Source organism: Peromyscus californicus, unplaced genomic scaffold (genome assembly GCF_007827085.1).
Source record: "Peromyscus californicus insignis strain IS unplaced genomic scaffold, ASM782708v3 Scaffold_4__1_contigs__length_199733344, whole genome shotgun sequence".
Lineage (NCBI taxonomy): Eukaryota > Metazoa > Chordata > Mammalia > Rodentia > Cricetidae > Peromyscus > Peromyscus californicus.
Window position 1 is genome coordinate 175,456,798 of NW_026294562.1, and position 19,510 is coordinate 175,476,307.

Here is a 19,510-nt window from a genome sequence, read left to right on the forward strand (position 1 = left end):
GAGAGTTCCAGGCCATACAAGGCTATATTGTCTAAAAAATAAAAATAGAAGTACAGTAGTTGATACCAGGGGGTTAGCCTGCTAATACCTGGCTGGAACTCCACACTCATTATCTTGGCTTCAGACCTTCGGCATGGTGTTAAGGGACAGGTTCGCCAGACCCACGCTGGGTCTTATCTCCGTAGCCTAGGTATCCCGTGCACTCGGGTTCCTTCTGCCTCAGCCTCCAGAATAGCTGCGACGACAGACCTGCAGCACCAGGCCTGTGTACAGGGTCTTACCGCATCTCACACCCTCCCCAGGTCCGGGAGAGACTGCGCATGGCGCTGGAGAGGGTAGCAGTGCTCGAGGAAGAGCTGGAGCTCAGCAACCAGGAGGTAGGGGCGTGGCCGGAAGGGGCGGGCCCGGGGTGTGGCCGGGAAGGGGCGGGCCCGGTCTCCGGGGAGGGCTAAGGAACTGATTGGTTGTGTTCCAACGGAAGAGAGCCAATGGGGTTGGGTCACAGAAAGACCTCCACATAGTCCCTAAGGAGGAACTCAATGTGCTCTGGTATTTTGACCCTTCTAGACTCTGAACCTTCGAGATCAGCTGTCTAGAAGGCGGTCAGGGCTGGAGGAGCCAGGCAAGGATGGGGATGGACAGGTGAGAGGTTTAAGTCCCCTCCCTGTGACTTCCACTCAACATTGATTGATTGATTGATTGATTGACTGATTGATTGATTGATTGATTTGCTGAGGATGGAATCTAGGGCCTCATATTGTTGGCAAGTGTTCTATCACTGAGCACACCCCGACCCCTTACTGAAGGATTCTAGGTAGGGTCTCTCCTACTGAGCAATGTTTCCAGCCCATCACTAAGGGATTCTAGGCAGGGGCTTTACTTCTGAACCACATCCTTAGCCCACTTCTTACTTTTTGTGAGTCTGGGTCTCACTCTATAGCTCATGTTGACCTCCAGCTCAAGATCCTTCTACCTCAGCCTCCCAAGTCATTGAAAGTACAAGCCTGCACCACTATGACCATGACTTTGTAATGAGAATTTTACTATTTTTAAAGGGTCTTCTTACGTTTATCTGTGATAACGTGGGAGGTGTTGCTGTGTTCGTGTGGAGGTCATAGGACAACTTAAGGGAGTTGTTCTCTCCTTTCCTAGTGTGAGTCCTGGAGACTGAACCGTGTCGTGGGCTCCTGATGGTCTCTTTAATGTTTGACCCACTGACATCTGAACCCCTAAGATCCTTGCTGGTCACCTAGCTAACTTCTGTGACCCTCAGTGACAGACCTTTGGGCTTTTGTTTCCCCTCATTGTACCCTGCCCCTGGGGTGGCTGATCAACCCACTTTGGGGTCTATTCCTTCTTCTCTCTCTCCAGACCCTTGCCAATGGCCTGGGTCCTGTTGGAGAACCCAACCGGCGCACAGCAGAGCTGGAGGAGGCCCTGGAACGGCAGCGTGCAGAGGTGTGCCAGCTGCGGGAGCGCCTGGCGGTGCTGTGCCGTCAAATGAGCCAGTTGGAGGAGGAGCTGGGCACTGCTCACCGCGAGCTGGGGAAGGCCGAGGAAGCTAACTCCAAGCTGCAGCGAGACCTCAAGGAGGTGAGGCGGAGACCCTGGAGAGCTGCTCTCTGTCCCCCATACCCCAGCCTTCCCCCAGCCCTTCAGGAGTAGCCGAGTTCAAGAATGGCAGGACCCAGACTCGGTCTCTAAGATCTGTGGATTCCCCAATTCCCTCACTTGTGCAATGGAACTGCTCTGAGTGTTTGTGCGTGGCAGCATGGCCCTTAGCACCTTTTACTCTGTTACCATGGTGATAGAACCCAGGATCTCACGTACCCTGGGACCATGCTCTATCTACTTCTCAGTCATGGTCCTAGCTTCTTATTGGCAGGCACTTTACTTCTGAGCCATTCCTCCAGCCCCTCACTAGGGGATTCTAGGCAGGGGCTCTACCACTGAGCCACACCCCCAGCCCCTCACTGGGGGATTCTAGGCAGGGGCTCTACCACTGAGCCACACCCCCAGCCCCTCACTGGGGGATTCTAGGCAGGGCTCTACCACTGAGCCACGCCCCCAGCCCCTCACTGGGGGATTCTAGGCAGGGGCTCTACCACTGAGCCACACCCCCAGCCCTTCACTGGGGGATTCTAGGCAAGGGCTCTACCACTGAACCACACCCCAGCCCCTCACTGGGGGATTCTAGGGCAGGTACTCTATCACTGAACCACACCCCCAGCCCCTCACTGGGGGATTCTAGGCAGGGGCTCTACCACTGAGCCACACCCCCAGCCCCTCACGGGGAGATTCTAGGCAGGGGCTCTACCACTGAGCCACACCCCCAGCCCCTCACTGGGGGATTCTAGTCAGGTACTCTACCACTGAGCCACACCCCAGCCCCTCACTGGGGGATTCTAGGGCAGGTACTCTATCACTGAACCACACCCCCAGCCCCTCACTGGGGGATTCTAGGCAGGGGCTCTACCACTGAGCCACGCCCCCAGCCCCTCACTGGGGGATTCTAGGCAGGGGCTCTACCACTGAGCCACGCCCCCAGCCCCTCACTGGGGGATTCTAGGCAGGGGCTCTACCACTGAGCCACACCCCCAGCCCCTCACTGGGGGATTCTAGGCAGGGGCTCTACCACTGAGCCACACCCCAGCCCCTCAATGGGAGATTCTAGGCAGGGGCTCTACCACTGAGCCACACCCCCAGCCCCTCAATGGGAGATTCTAGGCAGGGGCTCTACCACTGAGCCACGCCCCCAGCCCCTCACTGGGGGATTCTAGGCAGGGGCTCTACCACTGAGCCACACCCCCAGCCCCTCACTGGGGGATTCTAGGCAGGGGCTCTACCACTGAGCCACACCCCAGCCCCTCAATGGGAGATTCTAGGCAGGGGCTCTACCACTGAGCCACACCCCCAGCCCCTCAATGGGAGATTCTAGGCAGTGGCTCTGCAACCAAGCTGCATCCCTTTATCTGCTTTGTTTTTTACTTTGAGACAGGGTGACTTGCCCAGTTTGGCTGTGGAATCATGGGCTTCTGTCCCAGAGTCCTGCGTGCTAGGCTCTGCTGGTCTGGTCTGGATACTTGAAGACAGTGGATGAGAAAATGAATTTTTTATTTTTAATTTTTCATTAGCCTGGCAGGTGGTAGGGGCTGTTTGCCCTGCCATAAGTCTTCCCACAAAGCCCCCAGCAGGCCTATCTCCCACCTGATCTTAGTATATCTCTTCTGGGCTTCTAAGCTCGTGCTAGCCCGGCAGCTTTTTGAGGGAGGGTGTGAACTGTCCAGAGAGACACTAGCAAGTACTCTATGATTCTGAGACAGTGTTACCCTGAAGTATGGCTTGAGTGGAGACCGCATCCCATAGGTCTTTGGGCTTTTATTTATCAGGTAGGGTCTCCCTATGTATCCCAGGCAGGCCTTGAACTCGGCTGGCCTCCAACTCAAAGTCCTCTTGCCTCCTAATTGCTGGGATTACACACAGGTGACACTACCCTGCCCTGAGCCTTCCATCATCTTTATGGGAAGGTGTAAGCCAGAACTGTTTTAAAAGCTATGGTGCACAATGGGGCAAGGAGCTTATTTTCCATAAACCCTTGGAGTGTTGGAGTGCCTTGTCCTTGGGGGAAGGGTCCTCAGCCTCTGCTACCACAAGGCTTTCTGGGAGTTGTAGTCCACACAGCTCCTTACACTCTGTTTAGGCCCTGGCTCAGCGCGAGGATATGGAAGAACGCATCACCACGCTGGAGAAGCGCTACCTGAGTGCCCAGCGTGAGGCCACGTCTCTACACGATGCCAACGACAAGCTGGAGAACGAGTTGGCCAGCAAAGAGTCGCTGTACCGACAGGTGGGAGCCCACCTAGCCAGAGACCATGGGAGGATAGTGTGGCTGGGTGACTGAGCCCCTCGGCTCTTCTGCCTGTTTCTCCCTCAGAGTGAAGAGAAGAGCCGTCAGCTGGCCGAGTGGCTGGATGACGCCAAGCAGAAGCTCCAGCAGACCCTGCAGAAGGCTGAGACCTTGCCTGAGATAGAGGCTCAGCTGGCACAGCGCGTGGCTGCTCTCAACAAGGTAACAGCCCGGCAGGGGGCGGGGCCTGGGGTGCAGGGGCGGGGCCTGGGGTGCGGGGCGGGGCCAGGGTACAGGGGCGGGGCCTGGTGCAGGGGCGGGGCCTGGGGTGCAGGGGCGGGGGTCTGGGTGCAGGGGCGGGGCCTGGGGTGGGTGCGGGGCCAGGGCGCAGGGGCGGGGCCTGGGTGCAGGGGCGGGGCCTGGGTGCAGGGGCGGGGCCAGGGTGCAGGGGCGGGGCCTGGGTGCAGGGGCGGGGCCTGGGGTGCAGGGATGGGGCCTGGTGCAGGGGCGGGGCCTGGGGTGCGGGTGCGGGGCCAGGAACTCGAAGGGATCTTGTAGGAGTCAAGTCAGACTCCACGGGTCCTGTCCACTAGGCTGAGGAACGCCATGGGAACTTTGAAGAGCGGCTTCGGCAGCTGGAGGCACAGCTGGAGGAGAAGAACCAAGAGCTTCAGCGGGTGAGGGGGCTGAGGAAGCCAACGGGGCTAGAGTGAGGTGGGGGCGGGGCTTAGCGTGTGTGTGTGTGTGTGTGTGTGTGTGTGTGTGTGTGTGTGTGTGTGTGTGTGTGTGTGTGTGTGTGTGTGTGTGTGTGTGTTAGAGGGGCCAGAGCCTGGGACAAGGCTTCGCTGAGGTGGTGAGCTAGTTGGGACTTACATGAATAGCAGGACTTAGATGAAGGGCAGAGCTTCTGGAGCTTACAAGATGCTGCTAGGTAGGGTGTATGAGGCTTACATGAGGGGTGGGACTGGGTGGGACTTAGCTGAGTGATTGGGTTAGGTGGGACTTATATGAGAGCAGAGCTTAGGAGAGACAGAGGGGGAGAGAGAGAGAGAGGGGAACGGAGGGAGGGAGAGCCTGAGAATAAGGACAGGAGCTTAGATGAAGGAGCTGGGGTTGGTAAATGGGGCTTAGATGGGGCTCCAGGGGTTGGTTTAACTGAGCACATGGTCGAGTGAGATATACATGAGATATACATGAGGTGGGCCTAGTGAGGGTACCTCTGGGGGGGACTTAGGTGGGGGCAAGGCTGGGTGAGACTTACAGGAAGGGTGGGGCTGAACGGGGGAGGAGCAGGATGGTGGGCGGGGCTGAGATGAAGAGTCAGAGTCAGGTTTGGTTGGGATGAGGGTGGGTTAGGGGTGGGCTGAGATAGGGGCCCGGCGGCTGGGTGGGCATCGCGATGAGAGGAGGGTGAAGGGCATGTTAGAGCAAGGGCAATGATATGGGGAGGCCCCACCTGTCAGCCTCTGCCCTGTTTCCCCTTGCTCAGGCCCGGCAGAGGGAGAAAATGAACGACGACCATAATAAGCGACTGTCTGAGACGGTGGACAAGCTGCTGAGCGAATCCAACGAACGCTTACAGCTGCACCTCAAGGAACGCATGGGGGCGCTGGAGGAGAAGGTGCGCCCCCAGCCCCTGGCCCAGGACTTTGACAACCAGGGCTGTCTCTAGTTGCCATCCTGGGGCCCATCCATTTTCCTCAGATCTGTCAGCTGAGACCTCCCTCCCCACAAACTTGGCTCTGTGACTGAAGGCACCATTTTGCTCGAACATTCCAAGAGCAGAATTTTACTAGGCCACAACCCCTCCAGCCTGGCCTCGCCCTTCCATTTTACCCCTGTCCCCACAGAACTCACTGAGCGAGGAGATTGCTAACATGAAGAAGCTTCAAGATGAGCTGCTGCTGAACAAGGTGGGAACCTAGAAATTGGCGGGGAAGCTATTGCGTGGCCTCAGAGCAACAGAGTCTCACCTGAAAACTCTGCTCCCTCTCCATAGGAGCAGCTCTTGGCTGAGATGGAGCGAATGCAGATGGAGATTGACCAGCTACGGGGGAGGCCACCTTCCTCCTATTCCAGGTGATGGAAACCCTCCTGTTCTTACTCTAGGGGACCCTAATAGTCAAGATCACCCCTTCATCTCCACTCCTTATCCTCAGCTCTTCATCTCAGGGCCTCATTCATGCTATCACCAAGCCACACTCCCACCCCCTCACTGGAAGATTCTAGGCAGAAACTCTACCTCCGGTCACACCCTCACCCCCTCACTGGGAGATTCTAGGCAGAGGCTCTACCTCTGACCACACCCGCACCTGTCACTGGGAAATTCTAAGCTCCACCTTGTACATCTCCAGCCTCTTACTTTTCCTTTTGAGACACGATCTCACTAAGTTGCCCAGGCTGGCTTTGAACTTGTGTTCCTTCTGCTGCAGCCTCCCAAGTAGCTGAGACTGCAAACTTATACCGCCAGGTGCAGCTTCATCAATTTTGTTTATTTAAGAATATTTTAGCTAGGTGGTGGCGGCGGCGGCCCACGCCTTTGATCCCAGCACTGGGGAGGCAGAGGCAGTGGATCTCTTGAGTTCCAGGGCAACCAGGGGTTCTTTTTACAAGAACCTCTCTTGAAAAAAAAAATGGGCTGGAGAGATGGCTCAGTGTTAAGAGCACTGGCTGCTTCTCTGGAAAACACAGGTTCAATTCCCAGCACCCACAAGGCAGCTTACAACTGTCTGTAACTTCAGTTCCAGGGAGATCTGACACCCTCATACAGACACACATGCAAGCAAGACATCAATGCACATAAAATAAAAATAAATAAATATTAAAATAAATCAAATAAAAATAAATAAGTAAATTTAAAAAAAGAAAAAAACAACAAACGAAAAGAATATTTTAAAATTTATCCTTTGACAAGTTCATACATGTGTCTTGATCATGCACAGTCACAACTCTCCCCCAAACTTCCCCAAAACATCTCATTCCCATTTCTTTCTTTCTTTCTTCCCTTTTTTTTCTTTGTTTTTCCAAACAGGGTTTCTCTGTTTGGACAACCCCTGCCTGTCCTGGATCTTGCTCTGTAGACCAGGCTGGCCTCAAACTCACAGAGATCCGCCTGGCTCTGCCTCCCAAGTGCTGGGATTAAAGGCATGCGCCATCACCGCCCAGCCCCAATTTCTTTTTAAAATAACTTACTAAGTCCAATTATTGCCACCCCCAGCCCAGGCTGGCCTGTCTCTGTGACCCCTAACCTCTATCCCTTTTCTGGCCCTTGGGTTCTTGACTATCCTTCCTGTGCTCACAGGTCTCTTCCTGGCAGTGCCCTGGAGCTCCGTTATTCCCAGGCACCAACCTTACCTTCTGGTGCCCCCCTGGATCCTTATGGAGCTGGCAGTGGCCGGGCAGGCAAGAGGGGCCGCTGGTCAGGGGCCAAGGATGAGTCTTCCAAGGTCAGCAGCCACCTCTGGGGCCCAGACTGAGAGGGGCTTGTGTGGGCAGTGGTGGGGAGGACAGCTGGATCTGAGCAGCTCTGGGAGGGTTCTGGGATGGAAAGCTGTGCCACTCTGAGTCACCATTTTCTCTCCTGGCCTCCACTACCGCCGTCCACCTGCCTGCACATCTCATCTCCTCCTGTGATTTACATGGTGAGCATGGAGATGGGGGGAGAGTGGAGAATCCCAGAAGGGGTGAGGCCAGGTGAAGAAGCTGGTTGGGTGGGGGAACTGGGAAGAAGGGGAGAGCCGAGGGTGTGGGCGCGGCTTCGGGACAGTTAGGTGAGCCACTAAGAAGAGACTAACGCTGTGGAGAAGCACACTTAGCAACGTGCTTGCCTTGCCATGTAAGCAGCAGCATCGACTTTTCAGTCTTCCGTTCGCTTATCACAAGCCGGAGGCGGTGCTGTGTACCTGCTCAGCTCTGGGGAGGCTCAGACAGGAGGATCTTTGAAGTCTGTGGTCAGCCAACCTAGATAGTGAATCCCAGGTTCAGTGAGCAACTGTGTCTCAAAAAACAAGATGGGGCTGGACCTGCTGGCAAACGCCTTTAATTCCAGCGCCCAGAACTCCTAGGCAGGTGGGTGTCTGTGTGTTCCAGGCCAAGCAGGTGAACACAGTGAGACCCAGTCTGAAACCAACAACAACAGAAAAATAATAATAACCAGGTGGAGCCAGTGAGGTGGCTCCGTGGGTCATGGCATTTGCAGCTTAGCCTGATGACCTGGGTGAGTTCAATGCCCAGGCCCAACGTGGCGGAGGGGTAACCGGCTCCCCAAAGTTGTCCTCTGACCTCTCTATGCACACCATGGCACATGTACACCCACCCACCACACACAAAACAATTAGTAATGTTAAAGAGAAAAAAGTTCAGAAGAAGAGTGTGGCCGGGCGGCGGCGGCGCACGCCTTTAATCCCAGCACTCGGGAGGCAGAGCCAGGCGGATCTCTGTGAGTTCGAGGCCCACCTCTGTGATCTCTGTGAGTTCCAGGAAAGGCGTAAAGCTACGAATGCCTGCTTCTCTTCCAGAGGTCTTGAGTTCAGTTCCCAGTATCCACATGGTGGCGTCTGTAACTCCAGTTTCAGAGATCCTATGCCCTCTTCTGGCTTCTGTGGGAACCAGGCATGCGTATGGTGCACACACACACACACACACACACACACACACATTCATGCAAGCAGCAAAACACTTACATACATAAAATAGAATTTGTGCCAGGGGGTGGTGGCGGCGCACGCCTTTAATCCCAGCACTTGGGAGGCAGGGGCAGGTGGATTTCTGTGAGTTCGAGGCCAGCCTGGCTACATAGTGAGTTCCAGGAAAGGCACAAAGCTACATGGAGAAACCCTGTCTCAAAAATCAAAAACAAAAAAACAAAAAAACAAAAAAACAAAAAACAAAAAAAAAAATAGAATTTTTGCTACAAATAATTATTTTTAAAAAGAAAAGGTATGTGCCTTTAACCCCAGCTCTCAAGGCAGGTAGATCTCTATAAGTTCAAGGCCAGCTTGGTCTATAGAGCAAATTCTAGGACAGCCAGGGCTATGAAGAAAAACCCTGTCTAGAAAACACACACACACACACACACACACACACACACACACACACACACACACACACACACACCAAGAACAAGGAAACTTATTACGGGGGCATGCATGCCACAAAACACCTGTGGAGGTCAGAGGACGTCTCCGTGGATTCATTTCTTCACCTTTACATGTGATCTGAGGATTGAACTCCGGTCACCAGGCTTGTACACAAGGATTTTACCCATCTAGTCATCTCTTAGGTCCAAGAAAGACCTGCCAGGAGAGGAGCTAGGGATATAGGTCAGCTGAAGGGGGGCACAGCTGACACCCTGGCTTCACCACCATGTTGCAAAAAAAGGAAGAGTCTGGACAGGAAGTGCATCATGGGATGTGGGTAGGGTCAGGAGTGTGTGCAAAGCCAAGTGCCAACCTCAGTCCTCACCCACAGGGACAGGATTGGGAACGGTCTGCTCCTGCCGGGTCCATCCCACCCCCGTTCCCTGGAGAGCTAGATGGCTCCGATGAGGAGGAGGCCGAGGGGATGTTCGGGGCTGAGCTGCTGTCCCCCAGTGGGCAAGCTGATGTGCAGACACTGGCCATCATGCTTCAGGAGCAGTTGGAAGCCATCAACAAGGAAATCAAGTGAGCCCCAGGCCAAGCTGTCCCCACAGCCCTGATGCTCCCTAGTCAGCCCCACCCCTTTCTCTAAGCCTGCCTACTTTCCTGTGGCCCTCAAGCAGTTCTCCCAGACAGTACTCCACACCCAGGAACACATCCACGCCCCTGAGCCAGCACTCACGTGAGAGTGTGAACAAGTACCAACCATCAACTCAGTGCAGGGGAAATCTTCAAGACAACCACGGCTCCATATAACCATGTCCTAGAGCCTCCTGATATGGCAAGACTTTCAGCCTCAAGTCAACAGCAGCAGATAACCCTCTGGCAGGTCCTACCCTCACACCGTAATCCAGAGCCTCAGCTTGGGCTGGGAGTGTAGTTTCCTTGGTAGAGCATTTACTTAGCATCTGTGAGGCCCTGGGCTCCATCCCTAGGATGGAAAAGAAAAGAAGGAAGGAAGAGAAAGGAGGGAAGGAAGGAGGGAAGGAAATACAGTGAAAGAAAGAACAGAGGGATTGACAGGAGGAAGGGGCTGGGAAGATGGCTCATTGGTTAACGCATTTGCCATGTGCACTTGAGGACTGGAGTTCTGATCCTCTGGAACCCACATAAATGTCAGGCCGGCTAGGTGACTCACTGGGAATTACAGCCTCTGAAGACAGAGATGGGTGCCTCTGAGGAAGCTGGCTGCTAAGACTAGCCATATCAACAAGCTGTGCTTGGCTGAGGGATGCTGACTCAGGGAAGAAGGGAGAAGATAACCAATGATGATTCTGGACATCAACCTCAGGCCTCTGTGTGCACTCACATCCACACACATATGCGAAAACACGATACACAGGGTTGGGGTTTAGCTCAGTGGTAGAGCGCTTGCCTAGCAAGCGCAAGGCCCTGGGTTCAGTCCTCAGCCTTGAAATAAAAAACAACAACAACAACAAAAAAAACACGATACACACAGGCATGCCACATAGACACATGCGTGCACGCACGCACGCACGCACGCACGCATGCACGCACACAAAAGGAACCCACCTAGGGTTTCTAGAACCAGGAAGCCCTCACTGATTCTCCAGAGAGTGCCTGATTTGGCCATTCTGTTGTCCCGCATCCTTCATGGGCTCCCAGGAAATAAGACTAACACAATCACATTCTAACTTAGACATTAGTCATCTGTGCTCCTAAACTGAATGAATTCATGAACTTTTACATTGTCCTTGGCTTCACCCTGATTTTAGCATTTTGCTCTAGCAGTTCTCAGGACACTGTCTCTTCCTGTAGTAATATTATCTTTAAATTTCTAATTGGTTGTATTGGGGATTGAATCCGGAGCCTTGTGTATGCCAAATTAGACTATTTAGTTAACCTCTTCTAATTGATAGAAATCACAACTATTTGGTCAAAATCCTTCAGTGACTGCTTGACTCTCAAGATTTCTTGCCTCCCCTGAGCCCCTGCAGCCATGGACAAGCAGTCCATCAAAACAATCTTAAATCAATTCACTGTCCTGAGTCACACCCTCCTCCCCTCCAGCCTTTCTGTCCCGTGGGATCAGTGACCCCCCATCCCCTCCACCTTGCACCTCATCTTCTTTCTCCCTTCCCAGGCTAATCCAAGAAGAGAAGGAAACCACGGAGCAGCGTGCAGAAGAGCTGGAGAGCCGGGTGTCCAGTTCTGGCCTTGACTCACTGGGCCGGTACCGCAGCAGCTGCTCACTGCCGCCCTCCCTCACCACCTCCACCCTCGCCAGCCCTTCACCCCCCAGCTCTGGCCATTCCACCCCTCGTCTGGCACCCCCCAGTCCTGCCCGTGAGGGAACTGAGAAGACCGTGAGTATCATTCTGTCACCCCAGCCCAGTGTAGGTAGGAGAGGTCAGAAACAGAATTTCCCACAGAGAGCTACCAGAGCCTTTACACTGTGAATTCCAGAAGCATCCTTAGCCTAAAGTCCCAAAGGACAAAAGGAAGGCTGGTTTCTGGAAATGTGGGGGCGGGGCATGCCTTAGCACTCCTTGTGGAGGTCAGAGGACAATTTGCAGCACTTGGGTCTCTCCTAACACATGCACCCTGGTGACTGAACTCAGGTACCAGTCTTGGGAGCCAGTTCACAGAGCCATCTCAGCGATCCTGCTTTGACTTGCTTTTGCTTCATGCATATGGCTCTGTGATTTTTTTTTTCTTTGAAACAGTCTTTTTCTGTGTAGCCCTGGCTGTCCTGGAGCTCACTCTGTGGGCCAGGCTGGCCTCGAACTCAGAGATCTGCCTGCCTCTGTCTCCCAAGTGCTGGGACTAAAGGTGTGCGCCACCACCGCCCGGCTATAATTAAACTATTTTTAAGTGCACATACACTTGAGATTTATAATCTTCAAATGACCTTTGAAAACTTGAGTATGGTAACTCAACACCTGTCATCCCAGGGCTTGTGTGGCTGAGGCAGGAGGATTGCTGTGAGTTTGAGGCCAACTTGGACTATATAGTGAAACCCTATTTCGAAAGGAGGAGGGGGAGGAGAAAGAAGAGGAAAAGGAAGAAAAATAGGAAGAGGAGGCTGGGTAGAGGAGGCAGACTGGCCTTGGAGGAACGCAGAGTCATATGCAGCTGGTTTTATTTCGCTACATCTTGTTTCCTGTTCTCAGGACCTGAGCCCCCTTAGCTTTCTTTGAGGCCATCCCTACTCCATATCTGTCATCTATTGCAAAGCCACTTCCTGTTTAGGATTCTCCAGTTCCAGGGCACCACGGTCACTGCCTTTACACCCCCATTTGACCTAGGCTACCCTACCTTCAAGTCAGTGCCCAAGCAAGGGACAGCATAGACACCCTCTCAAACCCCACGGTCGATATCCCATCATGACCCCAAGCAAACCCTGTATCTACCTCTGTCCCCAGAACCATGTCCCCAAGGAGGAAGCTGGTGCTCCACGAGGGGAAGGCCCAGCCATTCCGGGAGACACCCCACCACCCACGCCCCGCTCTGCCCGTCTCGAGAGGATGACCCAGGCTTTGGCACTGCAGGCAGGGTCCCTGGAAGATGGGGCTCCTCCCCGAGGAAGGTCAGCAGGGATGTGGGGTGAGAATGGGGATGGGGCAAAGACTTGGGGGATGGTGTCCATCCCAGGCTCTGTCCTGTCTCTCTAGTGAGGGCACCCCAGATTCCCTCCACAAAGCCCCCAAGAAGAAGAGCATCAAGTCATCCATAGGTCGGCTCTTTGGCAAGAAAGAGAAGGGCCGGATGGGACCCCCAGGTCGGGAAAGTGCTTCTCTGGGTAAGTATTGTAATGCCAACCTTCCTCTCCTCCCTCCCTGCCTTTCCCCCCGCCCCCGCCCCCATTTCAAAAATTCATTTCTGTCTTCATTTGGTAGTACTTCCCCCCCCTCCCCCCGGGAAATTGAACTGGGAATTGAACCTAGGCCCTCATGGATGCTAGGCAAGTACTCTTCCATCAAGCTATATTCCCAGCCCCTGCTTTTTTAAAATTAAAAAGTTATATTATCATTCTCCGTGTGTTCTTGATATGTAAGGAGGTCAGAGGACAACTTTGTGAAGTCAGTTCTCTCCTTCCACTTTCCTTATGTAGCCCTGGCTATCCTAGAATTCTCTATGTAGACCAGGCTAGCTTTGAGCCTACAGAACTGGGCTCTAAGGTGTGCGGCAGCACGCCAAACCCTGGTTTTTGGCTTTGTTATGTGACCCTGGCTGACCTGTTATTTACTTTGTAGCACAGAGTGGCCTTGAGCTGGTGATGCTTGGGGGTGATAGGTGCACCACCACACTCCCCTGCCGTCCCCAGACCCAAGGCTTCACTAATTTTGATGATTGCTTGCCTCCAGCTGGGACACCCTCTGATGAAACACTGGCCACTGACCCTCTGGGGCTCTCCAAGCTGACTGGCCCAGGAGACAAGGACAGAAGGAACAAGAGGAAGTGAGTGTCCACAAGGTGTGGGGTGGGTGTGGATGCTGCTGAGACTAAATGCTAGGAGCAGAGGCCGTGACCTGTGACCCTGGATCTGGGAACAGCGTTGTTGGTTTGCTGTCTGGGTGGGGGAGGTGGGTTTACTGAGAGTCATACCTTGTGGCACTTTTCAAGATGCTTTCGTTGTGTGTGCCTGTATGAGAGGTCCATGGGAGGTTTCACAGCTCCTGCCTGCCTTCTCTGCTAGGCACGAACTTCTGGAAGAGGCCTGTCGCCAGGGCCTGCCCTTCGCTGCCTGGGATGGCCCCACGGTGGTCTCCTGGCTGGAGGTAATCTGACACTGAAATGACCCTTAGTGTAGAGGTACTAATCCAAACCCCCACTTCAGTTTCTTTCGTAACTAAATCAGAGCCTCACTCTGTAGCCCAGGGGAGCCTCAAACTGGTGGCAACCCTCCTGCCTCAGCCTCTCGTGTGCTGTGATTACAAGCCCGAGCCGCTGTACCAGGCCTCTATCCTCAGCCTCCGACAGCTGCGCTATCCAGGGCTGGTCGGCTTTGCCCTACACAAGCCCAGAAGTGGGGTGGGTGGGGAGGTCGGCCCGAGGCTCTGAGGGAAACCACCTCCTCTTTCTTCCTCCCACCTCTGTCCTCTCCCTGTCTCTCCGGGTCTCTCCGGGTCTCGCTGCCTCGTGTCTGTCTTCCCATCTGTCCTGTCTCTGCTCATCCCTCCTCTCCCTCTCTTCTCCCACGGGCCTCTGTCTTGCCGCTTCTGTTTCTTCGCCTGCGAACTTTCCCCATCTGTCTCTCTCTCCGCTGACTCCTCCACATTCTCGCCTTCCCGTGGCCTCAGCTCTGGGTGGGCATGCCTGCGTGGTACGTGGCCGCCTGCCGGGCCAATGTCAAGAGCGGCGCCATCATGGCCAACCTGTCAGACACGGAGATCCAGCGGGAAATCGGCATCAGCAATCCCCTGCACAGGCTCAAGCTGCGCCTTGCCATTCAGGAGATGGTGTCGCTCACGTCGCCCTCGGCACCCGCCTCCTCCCGCACTGTGAGTGCCTGTCAATCCATGCCCTGCTGCCCGGCCCCATCCCTCCTCGGCCTCCAATCCTGGCCCATTGGCTCCATGTGTCATGGGTGGGTTACGTGAGTTCCTTTGTCAGGGGACATCTCTTTCAAGGACTTTCTGGCTTGTTACCCCTCCCCCCAAGACTCCCTTCCTGGAGAGTTCACCACTTCCGAGGAACCGTCCCCAAATGCATAGTTTTCTTTTTCTTTTCTTTTGAGACAAGATCTCACTATGTAGATCTGACTGGCCTGGAACTCACTATGGGGACTAGGCTGGCCTAGAACTCAGAGATCCAAAGGGATAGATAGTTATTGGTACCTGGGTCTGAGGCAGTAGGATAGCAAGCTGAAAGCCAGCCCAGGCTACGGAGTAAGTTCAAGGTCAGCTACTTCGTGAAACCTGGCCTCAAACTGCAGGAAAAGAGAGGGGGTGCAGGATGGGTCAGTGCGTAAAGGTGCTTGCCAAGGCTAACCACCTGAGTCGCTTCCTGGAACCCACATGGGAGAAGAAGAAATCAGCTCATACAGTGTCCTCTGACCTTTATCGAATGCCATGGCACACACACATAAAATAAGTAAATGTTATTTTAAACATTTTGAAAGTGAAAAAAGTGCCCAGCACTAGAGCACTTGCCTAGCAAGCTCAGGGTTGGAGGTTCGACTTGAGCACTGAAAAGAAAAAAGGAAAGAGAATTACATAGAGTTATGTCTAATTTTATTATAAATCCTTTGCTGCCATGCTTCTGTCTGGCTGTCTGTCTCTTAGGTTCTTGTTGTTGTTGTTTTTGAACAGAGTTTCTATGTGTAGCCCTTGCTGTCCTGGAACTAACTCTGATCCGCATTGCCCCTGCCTCCCAAGTTCTGGGATTAAAGGTGTGTGCCACTACCACCTCGCACAACACGTTCTTAACCACTGAGCCATCTTTCCAGCCCCGAAATTATTGTGGTGTGTGTGTGTGTGCATGTGTGTGTGTGTGTGTGTGTGTGTGTGTGTGTGTGTCTGCCACAGAGCATGTGTGAAGGTCAGAGGTCTCCCTCCACCATGTGGGATAGAACTTGGGTCATCAGGCTTGGCAGCAAGCACCTTTATCTGCTGAGCCATCTTGCTGGACCCAAGGTCCCAACTCTTAAGACTTCAGCATGGAAGATGCCCAACACAGGGTCATTTCCTCTGACACCTCAGCTTTGAAACCCCAAACAGAATTAGCATAAACAGATGAGTCAGAATGGGGCACTTAGGGACCATCTGTCTATATTCTGTGTCATCTCCCATTCCGTAACACCTGGCGCCCCTCAGCCCACAGGAAACGTGTGGATGACACATGAGGAGATGGAGTCCCTGACAGCAGCTACGAAACCCGTGAGTGCCTCCTGCTGGTGGCCCTGGGGGTGGCACTATTCCTACTGAGTGTGGGGGCCGGGAGGAGTCTGTCTGTCCATACATCGTCTGTCCCTTCTGTTCTCCTCTGCCTGTCCCCTTAACCCACCCTTCTCTCCCCCTCTTCCCACTAACGGGTCAGGAGACCAAGGAGATCAGCTGGGAGCAGGTAGGGTGCAGGGCGGGCTGCTCGCATGAACAAGTTGTGCACGCTGCATGGTCTTTCTCTTTCCCTGCGCCCCACCCTTTGCCAGAACATTCTAAGTCCCTGCCCAGGAGGGGAAGGCTGCAGCTTTGAGCTCAGCTATGGACTAGTTCCTAGTGGCTTGGTGGGGGACAAAATGGAAGCCCTCAGTGTCCACCTCCAGCCTGGTGCACGGGTCGTTCCATGGTTGTGGGTTGCTCGGGAGCTGGGGACTATGGGATTGCTGGAACCGAAGGGAGCCGCTGGGCAGTGATGGGTTTGTGTTAGGGTTGGGGAAGATTCAGTGGCTCAAGTGTCAGCTATGCTAGTTACAGTGGCTGTGGGGTGGGCCAGGGGAGTGAGACTTGGGAAGGACACAGTACACTGTGGCCTGGAGAAGAGAGAGAGAGATGCCTGACTTGAGCTTGCCAGGGGTGGAGGCTCCAGGTTGGGCTATGGTCTGCTTCCTGGCCCTAAAGTTGAGAAAGACTTTGGGCTTATCTCATAGTCTTGTCCTGAACTGGACTGTTGGACGAGTATTTTCTCGGTGTTGCAGGAGTGATGGTCTCTGGGTGTCAGGAAAGCCATGTTGGAGTCCTGACTCTCCAGGTGTAGTCATGTTTGGGCTGAGTGGGCGCAGACTTGCAGAGCTGGGGGTCATTTGGTAGAGTCCTTGCCTATAATACACGCCTAGCTTCCAGCACTAACTTGGAATGGGGGTGAACACCTGTAACCCCAATACTCAAGAGAGTGGAGGCAGGAAGAGCTAGAGTTCAAGACTATCCTAAAAATTCACTGTGAATTTGAGGCTAGCCTGGGCTACATGAGACCCTGAGCTGGTCCATTGTCTCCAGCAGTGAGGCCAGATTGTTCTGTGGTGGGGAGAAAACTAGCTTGGGGGGGGACTGAACTTTATCCTTGCCCTATACATATGGGAAGGGACAAGAGGGCCTGACCCCCTCCCTCACCTGCCCATGGCCCCAGATCCTGGCATATGGCGACATGAACCACGAGTGGGTGGGGAACGACTGGCTGCCCAGCCTTGGGTTGCCCCAGTACCGAAGCTACTTCATGGAGTCGCTAGTCGATGCTCGGATGTTGGACCATCTGAACAAGAAGGAGCTGCGAGGCCAACTCAAGATGGTGGACAGCTTCCACAGGTGGGGGCTGCCTGGCCAGGGGGACAGCCCAGGGGGAGGAGGTCACACCCCGAGAGAGGCTTTGGCCAACGAGAAGTTCCATGAAATTCTCACTTGGTGCTCCTTGAACCAAGAAGGTGGTCCATAGGAAAAGTGAGGTCTGATGTGGTCCTGGTGACCTGCTACTGGGGGGGGGGGGGGCAAAAGCAGGAGGATTACAAATTTGAGGTTAGCCTGGACTACAGAGTGAGGTCAAGGCCAGCCCAGGAAGCTTAGTGAGACCCTGTCTCAAAATTAAAAAGTAAAAATGGAGAGAGAGAGAGAGAGAGAGAGAGCTCAAGCAAGTACTAGTGCACTAGGGATGCACTTGCCTAGCATGAGTATCACACACACACACACACACACACACACACACACACACACACACACACACACACGCGCGCGCGCACGAGACAGAGACAGAGACAGAGGGGTCCGTAAGAGCAACATTAAGAGCCATGGGAAGGCTCCTGGGTGACCCAGTTTTCCCCACTGCTCAGGGTTAGTCTGCACTATGGTATCATGTGCCTGAAACGGCTCAACTATGACCGGAAGGACCTGGAGCGGAGGAGGGAAGAGAGCCAGACCCAGATTAGAGGTGAGGTCCTGTGGGGGCAGGGGGGAGGCGGGCTGGAGGGAGGGAAGCTGAAGATTCCAAGAGCTACTGGAAACAGGGTGGAGTCACCATGGGAGCGTGGCTAGAGAATAAAATGAGTGTCGAGTTGCATGCCGGACTGGCTGGTCCTAGCCACTGGGGTGCGCTATCACACAGGGGGTAAAGCCAGTGTAAGGGCTTGGCTAAGAAGGAATGTGAACCTGCTCACTAGGACACTGTTCCCACAAATGACGAGTAGAACCAGTGTGGGGGCGTGGCTAGGGAGGGAAATGGTAATCACAGGCCTAACTGGTCATTTCCATAGACGAGGGGTGGGGCCATCATAGAGGCAGGTATGGGAAATGAGGGTGGAGTTAGGCTAATCTGACAGGGCTAGCCTCTGGGAGGTGCACCAGTTAAGAGTCCCTTTCATCCCCAGACGTGATGGTGTGGTCCAACGAACGAGTCATGGGTTGGGTGTCTGGGCTCGGCCTGAAGGAATTCGCTACGAATCTCACCGAGAGTGGGGTGCACGGGGCACTGCTGGCTCTGGATGAAACCTTCGACTACTCCGACCTGGCCTTGCTTCTACAGATACCTACCCAGAATGCACAGGCGAGCCTTGGCTGGTCAGGGAACATGCTGGGCACTCCCTCTGCGCTCTCCAACCTTGGCCCACTAACCTCTTTCCGTCCTCCTTCCCCAGGCCCGGCAACTGCTGGAGAAAGAGTTCAGCAACCTCATCTCCCTAGGCACAGATAGACGGCTGGATGAGGTGGGCGTGGCCACAGCGCGGAGGTCCCCAGTTGCAGTTACCAATCAGGGATGAAGGGGTGGGGCTTGGTGTTGCCAACCAACTGTGGTTGAAGGCTGAGCTGAATGCGGTGCATGGTTAACGAGGAGGGGTGGGGTGGGAGCTTATGCCCTCCTCCCTCATCCTGGGTTCCTATCACACAATAGGACAGTGCCAAGTCCTTCAGCCGGTCCCCATCCTGGAGGAAGATGTTCCGAGAGAAAGACCTCCGAGGTGTGACCCCCGACTCGGCTGAGATGTTACCCCCCAACTTTCGCTCAGCTGCAGCAGGAGCCCTAGGCTCACCGGGGCTCCCACTCCGCAAACTGCAGCCTGAAGGTAAGGGACCCTCAAATGTGACAGTCCAGACCCTTTCACATCTTGGGACAACTTTCCATCTGGTCTACCCTACTAGCCTCTTTGGACAAAGCTCCAGCCACTCAGGCACTCCTTGTAATGGATTATTCTCACATCTCCTTCCCAGGATGGGGATGAACTTGCCTTGAGCCACTTGGATTCTTTATTTGGGTCCCAGGCTGCTGGGAAGTAGAGAAACCCATGGTGGAGCCGGGCACATAAGTCTGTCGGAGGGTACCAGGGCTTGAGGCCAGAGCTCACAGAAACTCTGGGGGATCTGGGCTGGCCACTCAGGCCTGTCACCTAGTTACTCAGGATTAGGCAGATAATCGCAAGATCAATACCTGCCTGGGCCGCAGAAGAGTGAGTTCAAGACAGCCAGGGCTGCTTAGTGAGGCTCTGCCTCAAAAAGTAAACAGGGAGCTGGAGATGTAGCTCATTGGCGGAGGAACGGCCTAGAATCCCCCAGTGAGGGGCTGGGGTGTGGCTCAGTGGTCGAGCTCCTGCCTAGAATTCCCCAGTGAGGGGCTGGGGTGTGGCTCAGTGGTAGAGCCCCTG

The 19,510-nt window shown here is 54.3% G+C and overlaps 1 protein-coding gene across 3 annotated transcripts in view; it reads left to right on the forward strand.

Moving 5' to 3' along the window:
* Ppfia3 (PTPRF interacting protein alpha 3) overlaps positions 1 to 19,510 on the forward strand; it is a 28,510-nt gene that overhangs the window by 7,147 nt on the left and 1,853 nt on the right. For all 3 annotated transcript variants that reach the window (XM_052712468.1, XM_052712469.1, XM_052712467.1), the window contains exons 5-28: positions 303 to 377; positions 568 to 642; positions 1,372 to 1,593; positions 3,701 to 3,847; positions 3,935 to 4,069; positions 4,441 to 4,524; positions 5,337 to 5,468; positions 5,698 to 5,760; positions 5,847 to 5,926; positions 7,149 to 7,293; positions 9,323 to 9,510; positions 11,090 to 11,312; positions 12,372 to 12,535; positions 12,621 to 12,748; positions 13,314 to 13,407; positions 13,646 to 13,727; positions 14,250 to 14,450; positions 15,765 to 15,827; positions 15,988 to 16,014; positions 17,014 to 17,189; positions 17,708 to 17,805; positions 18,242 to 18,417; positions 18,509 to 18,577; positions 18,763 to 18,934. In XM_052712468.1, coding sequence (XP_052568428.1) covers positions 303 to 377; positions 568 to 642; positions 1,372 to 1,593; positions 3,701 to 3,847; positions 3,935 to 4,069; positions 4,441 to 4,524; positions 5,337 to 5,468; positions 5,698 to 5,760; positions 5,847 to 5,926; positions 7,149 to 7,293; positions 9,323 to 9,510; positions 11,090 to 11,312; positions 12,372 to 12,535; positions 12,621 to 12,748; positions 13,314 to 13,407; positions 13,646 to 13,727; positions 14,250 to 14,450; positions 15,765 to 15,827; positions 15,988 to 16,014; positions 17,014 to 17,189; positions 17,708 to 17,805; positions 18,242 to 18,417; positions 18,509 to 18,577; positions 18,763 to 18,934 — 3,019 coding nt within the window. The remainder of the gene's footprint in view (positions 1 to 302; positions 378 to 567; positions 643 to 1,371; positions 1,594 to 3,700; positions 3,848 to 3,934; positions 4,070 to 4,440; positions 4,525 to 5,336; positions 5,469 to 5,697; positions 5,761 to 5,846; positions 5,927 to 7,148; positions 7,294 to 9,322; positions 9,511 to 11,089; positions 11,313 to 12,371; positions 12,536 to 12,620; positions 12,749 to 13,313; positions 13,408 to 13,645; positions 13,728 to 14,249; positions 14,451 to 15,764; positions 15,828 to 15,987; positions 16,015 to 17,013; positions 17,190 to 17,707; positions 17,806 to 18,241; positions 18,418 to 18,508; positions 18,578 to 18,762; positions 18,935 to 19,510) is intronic.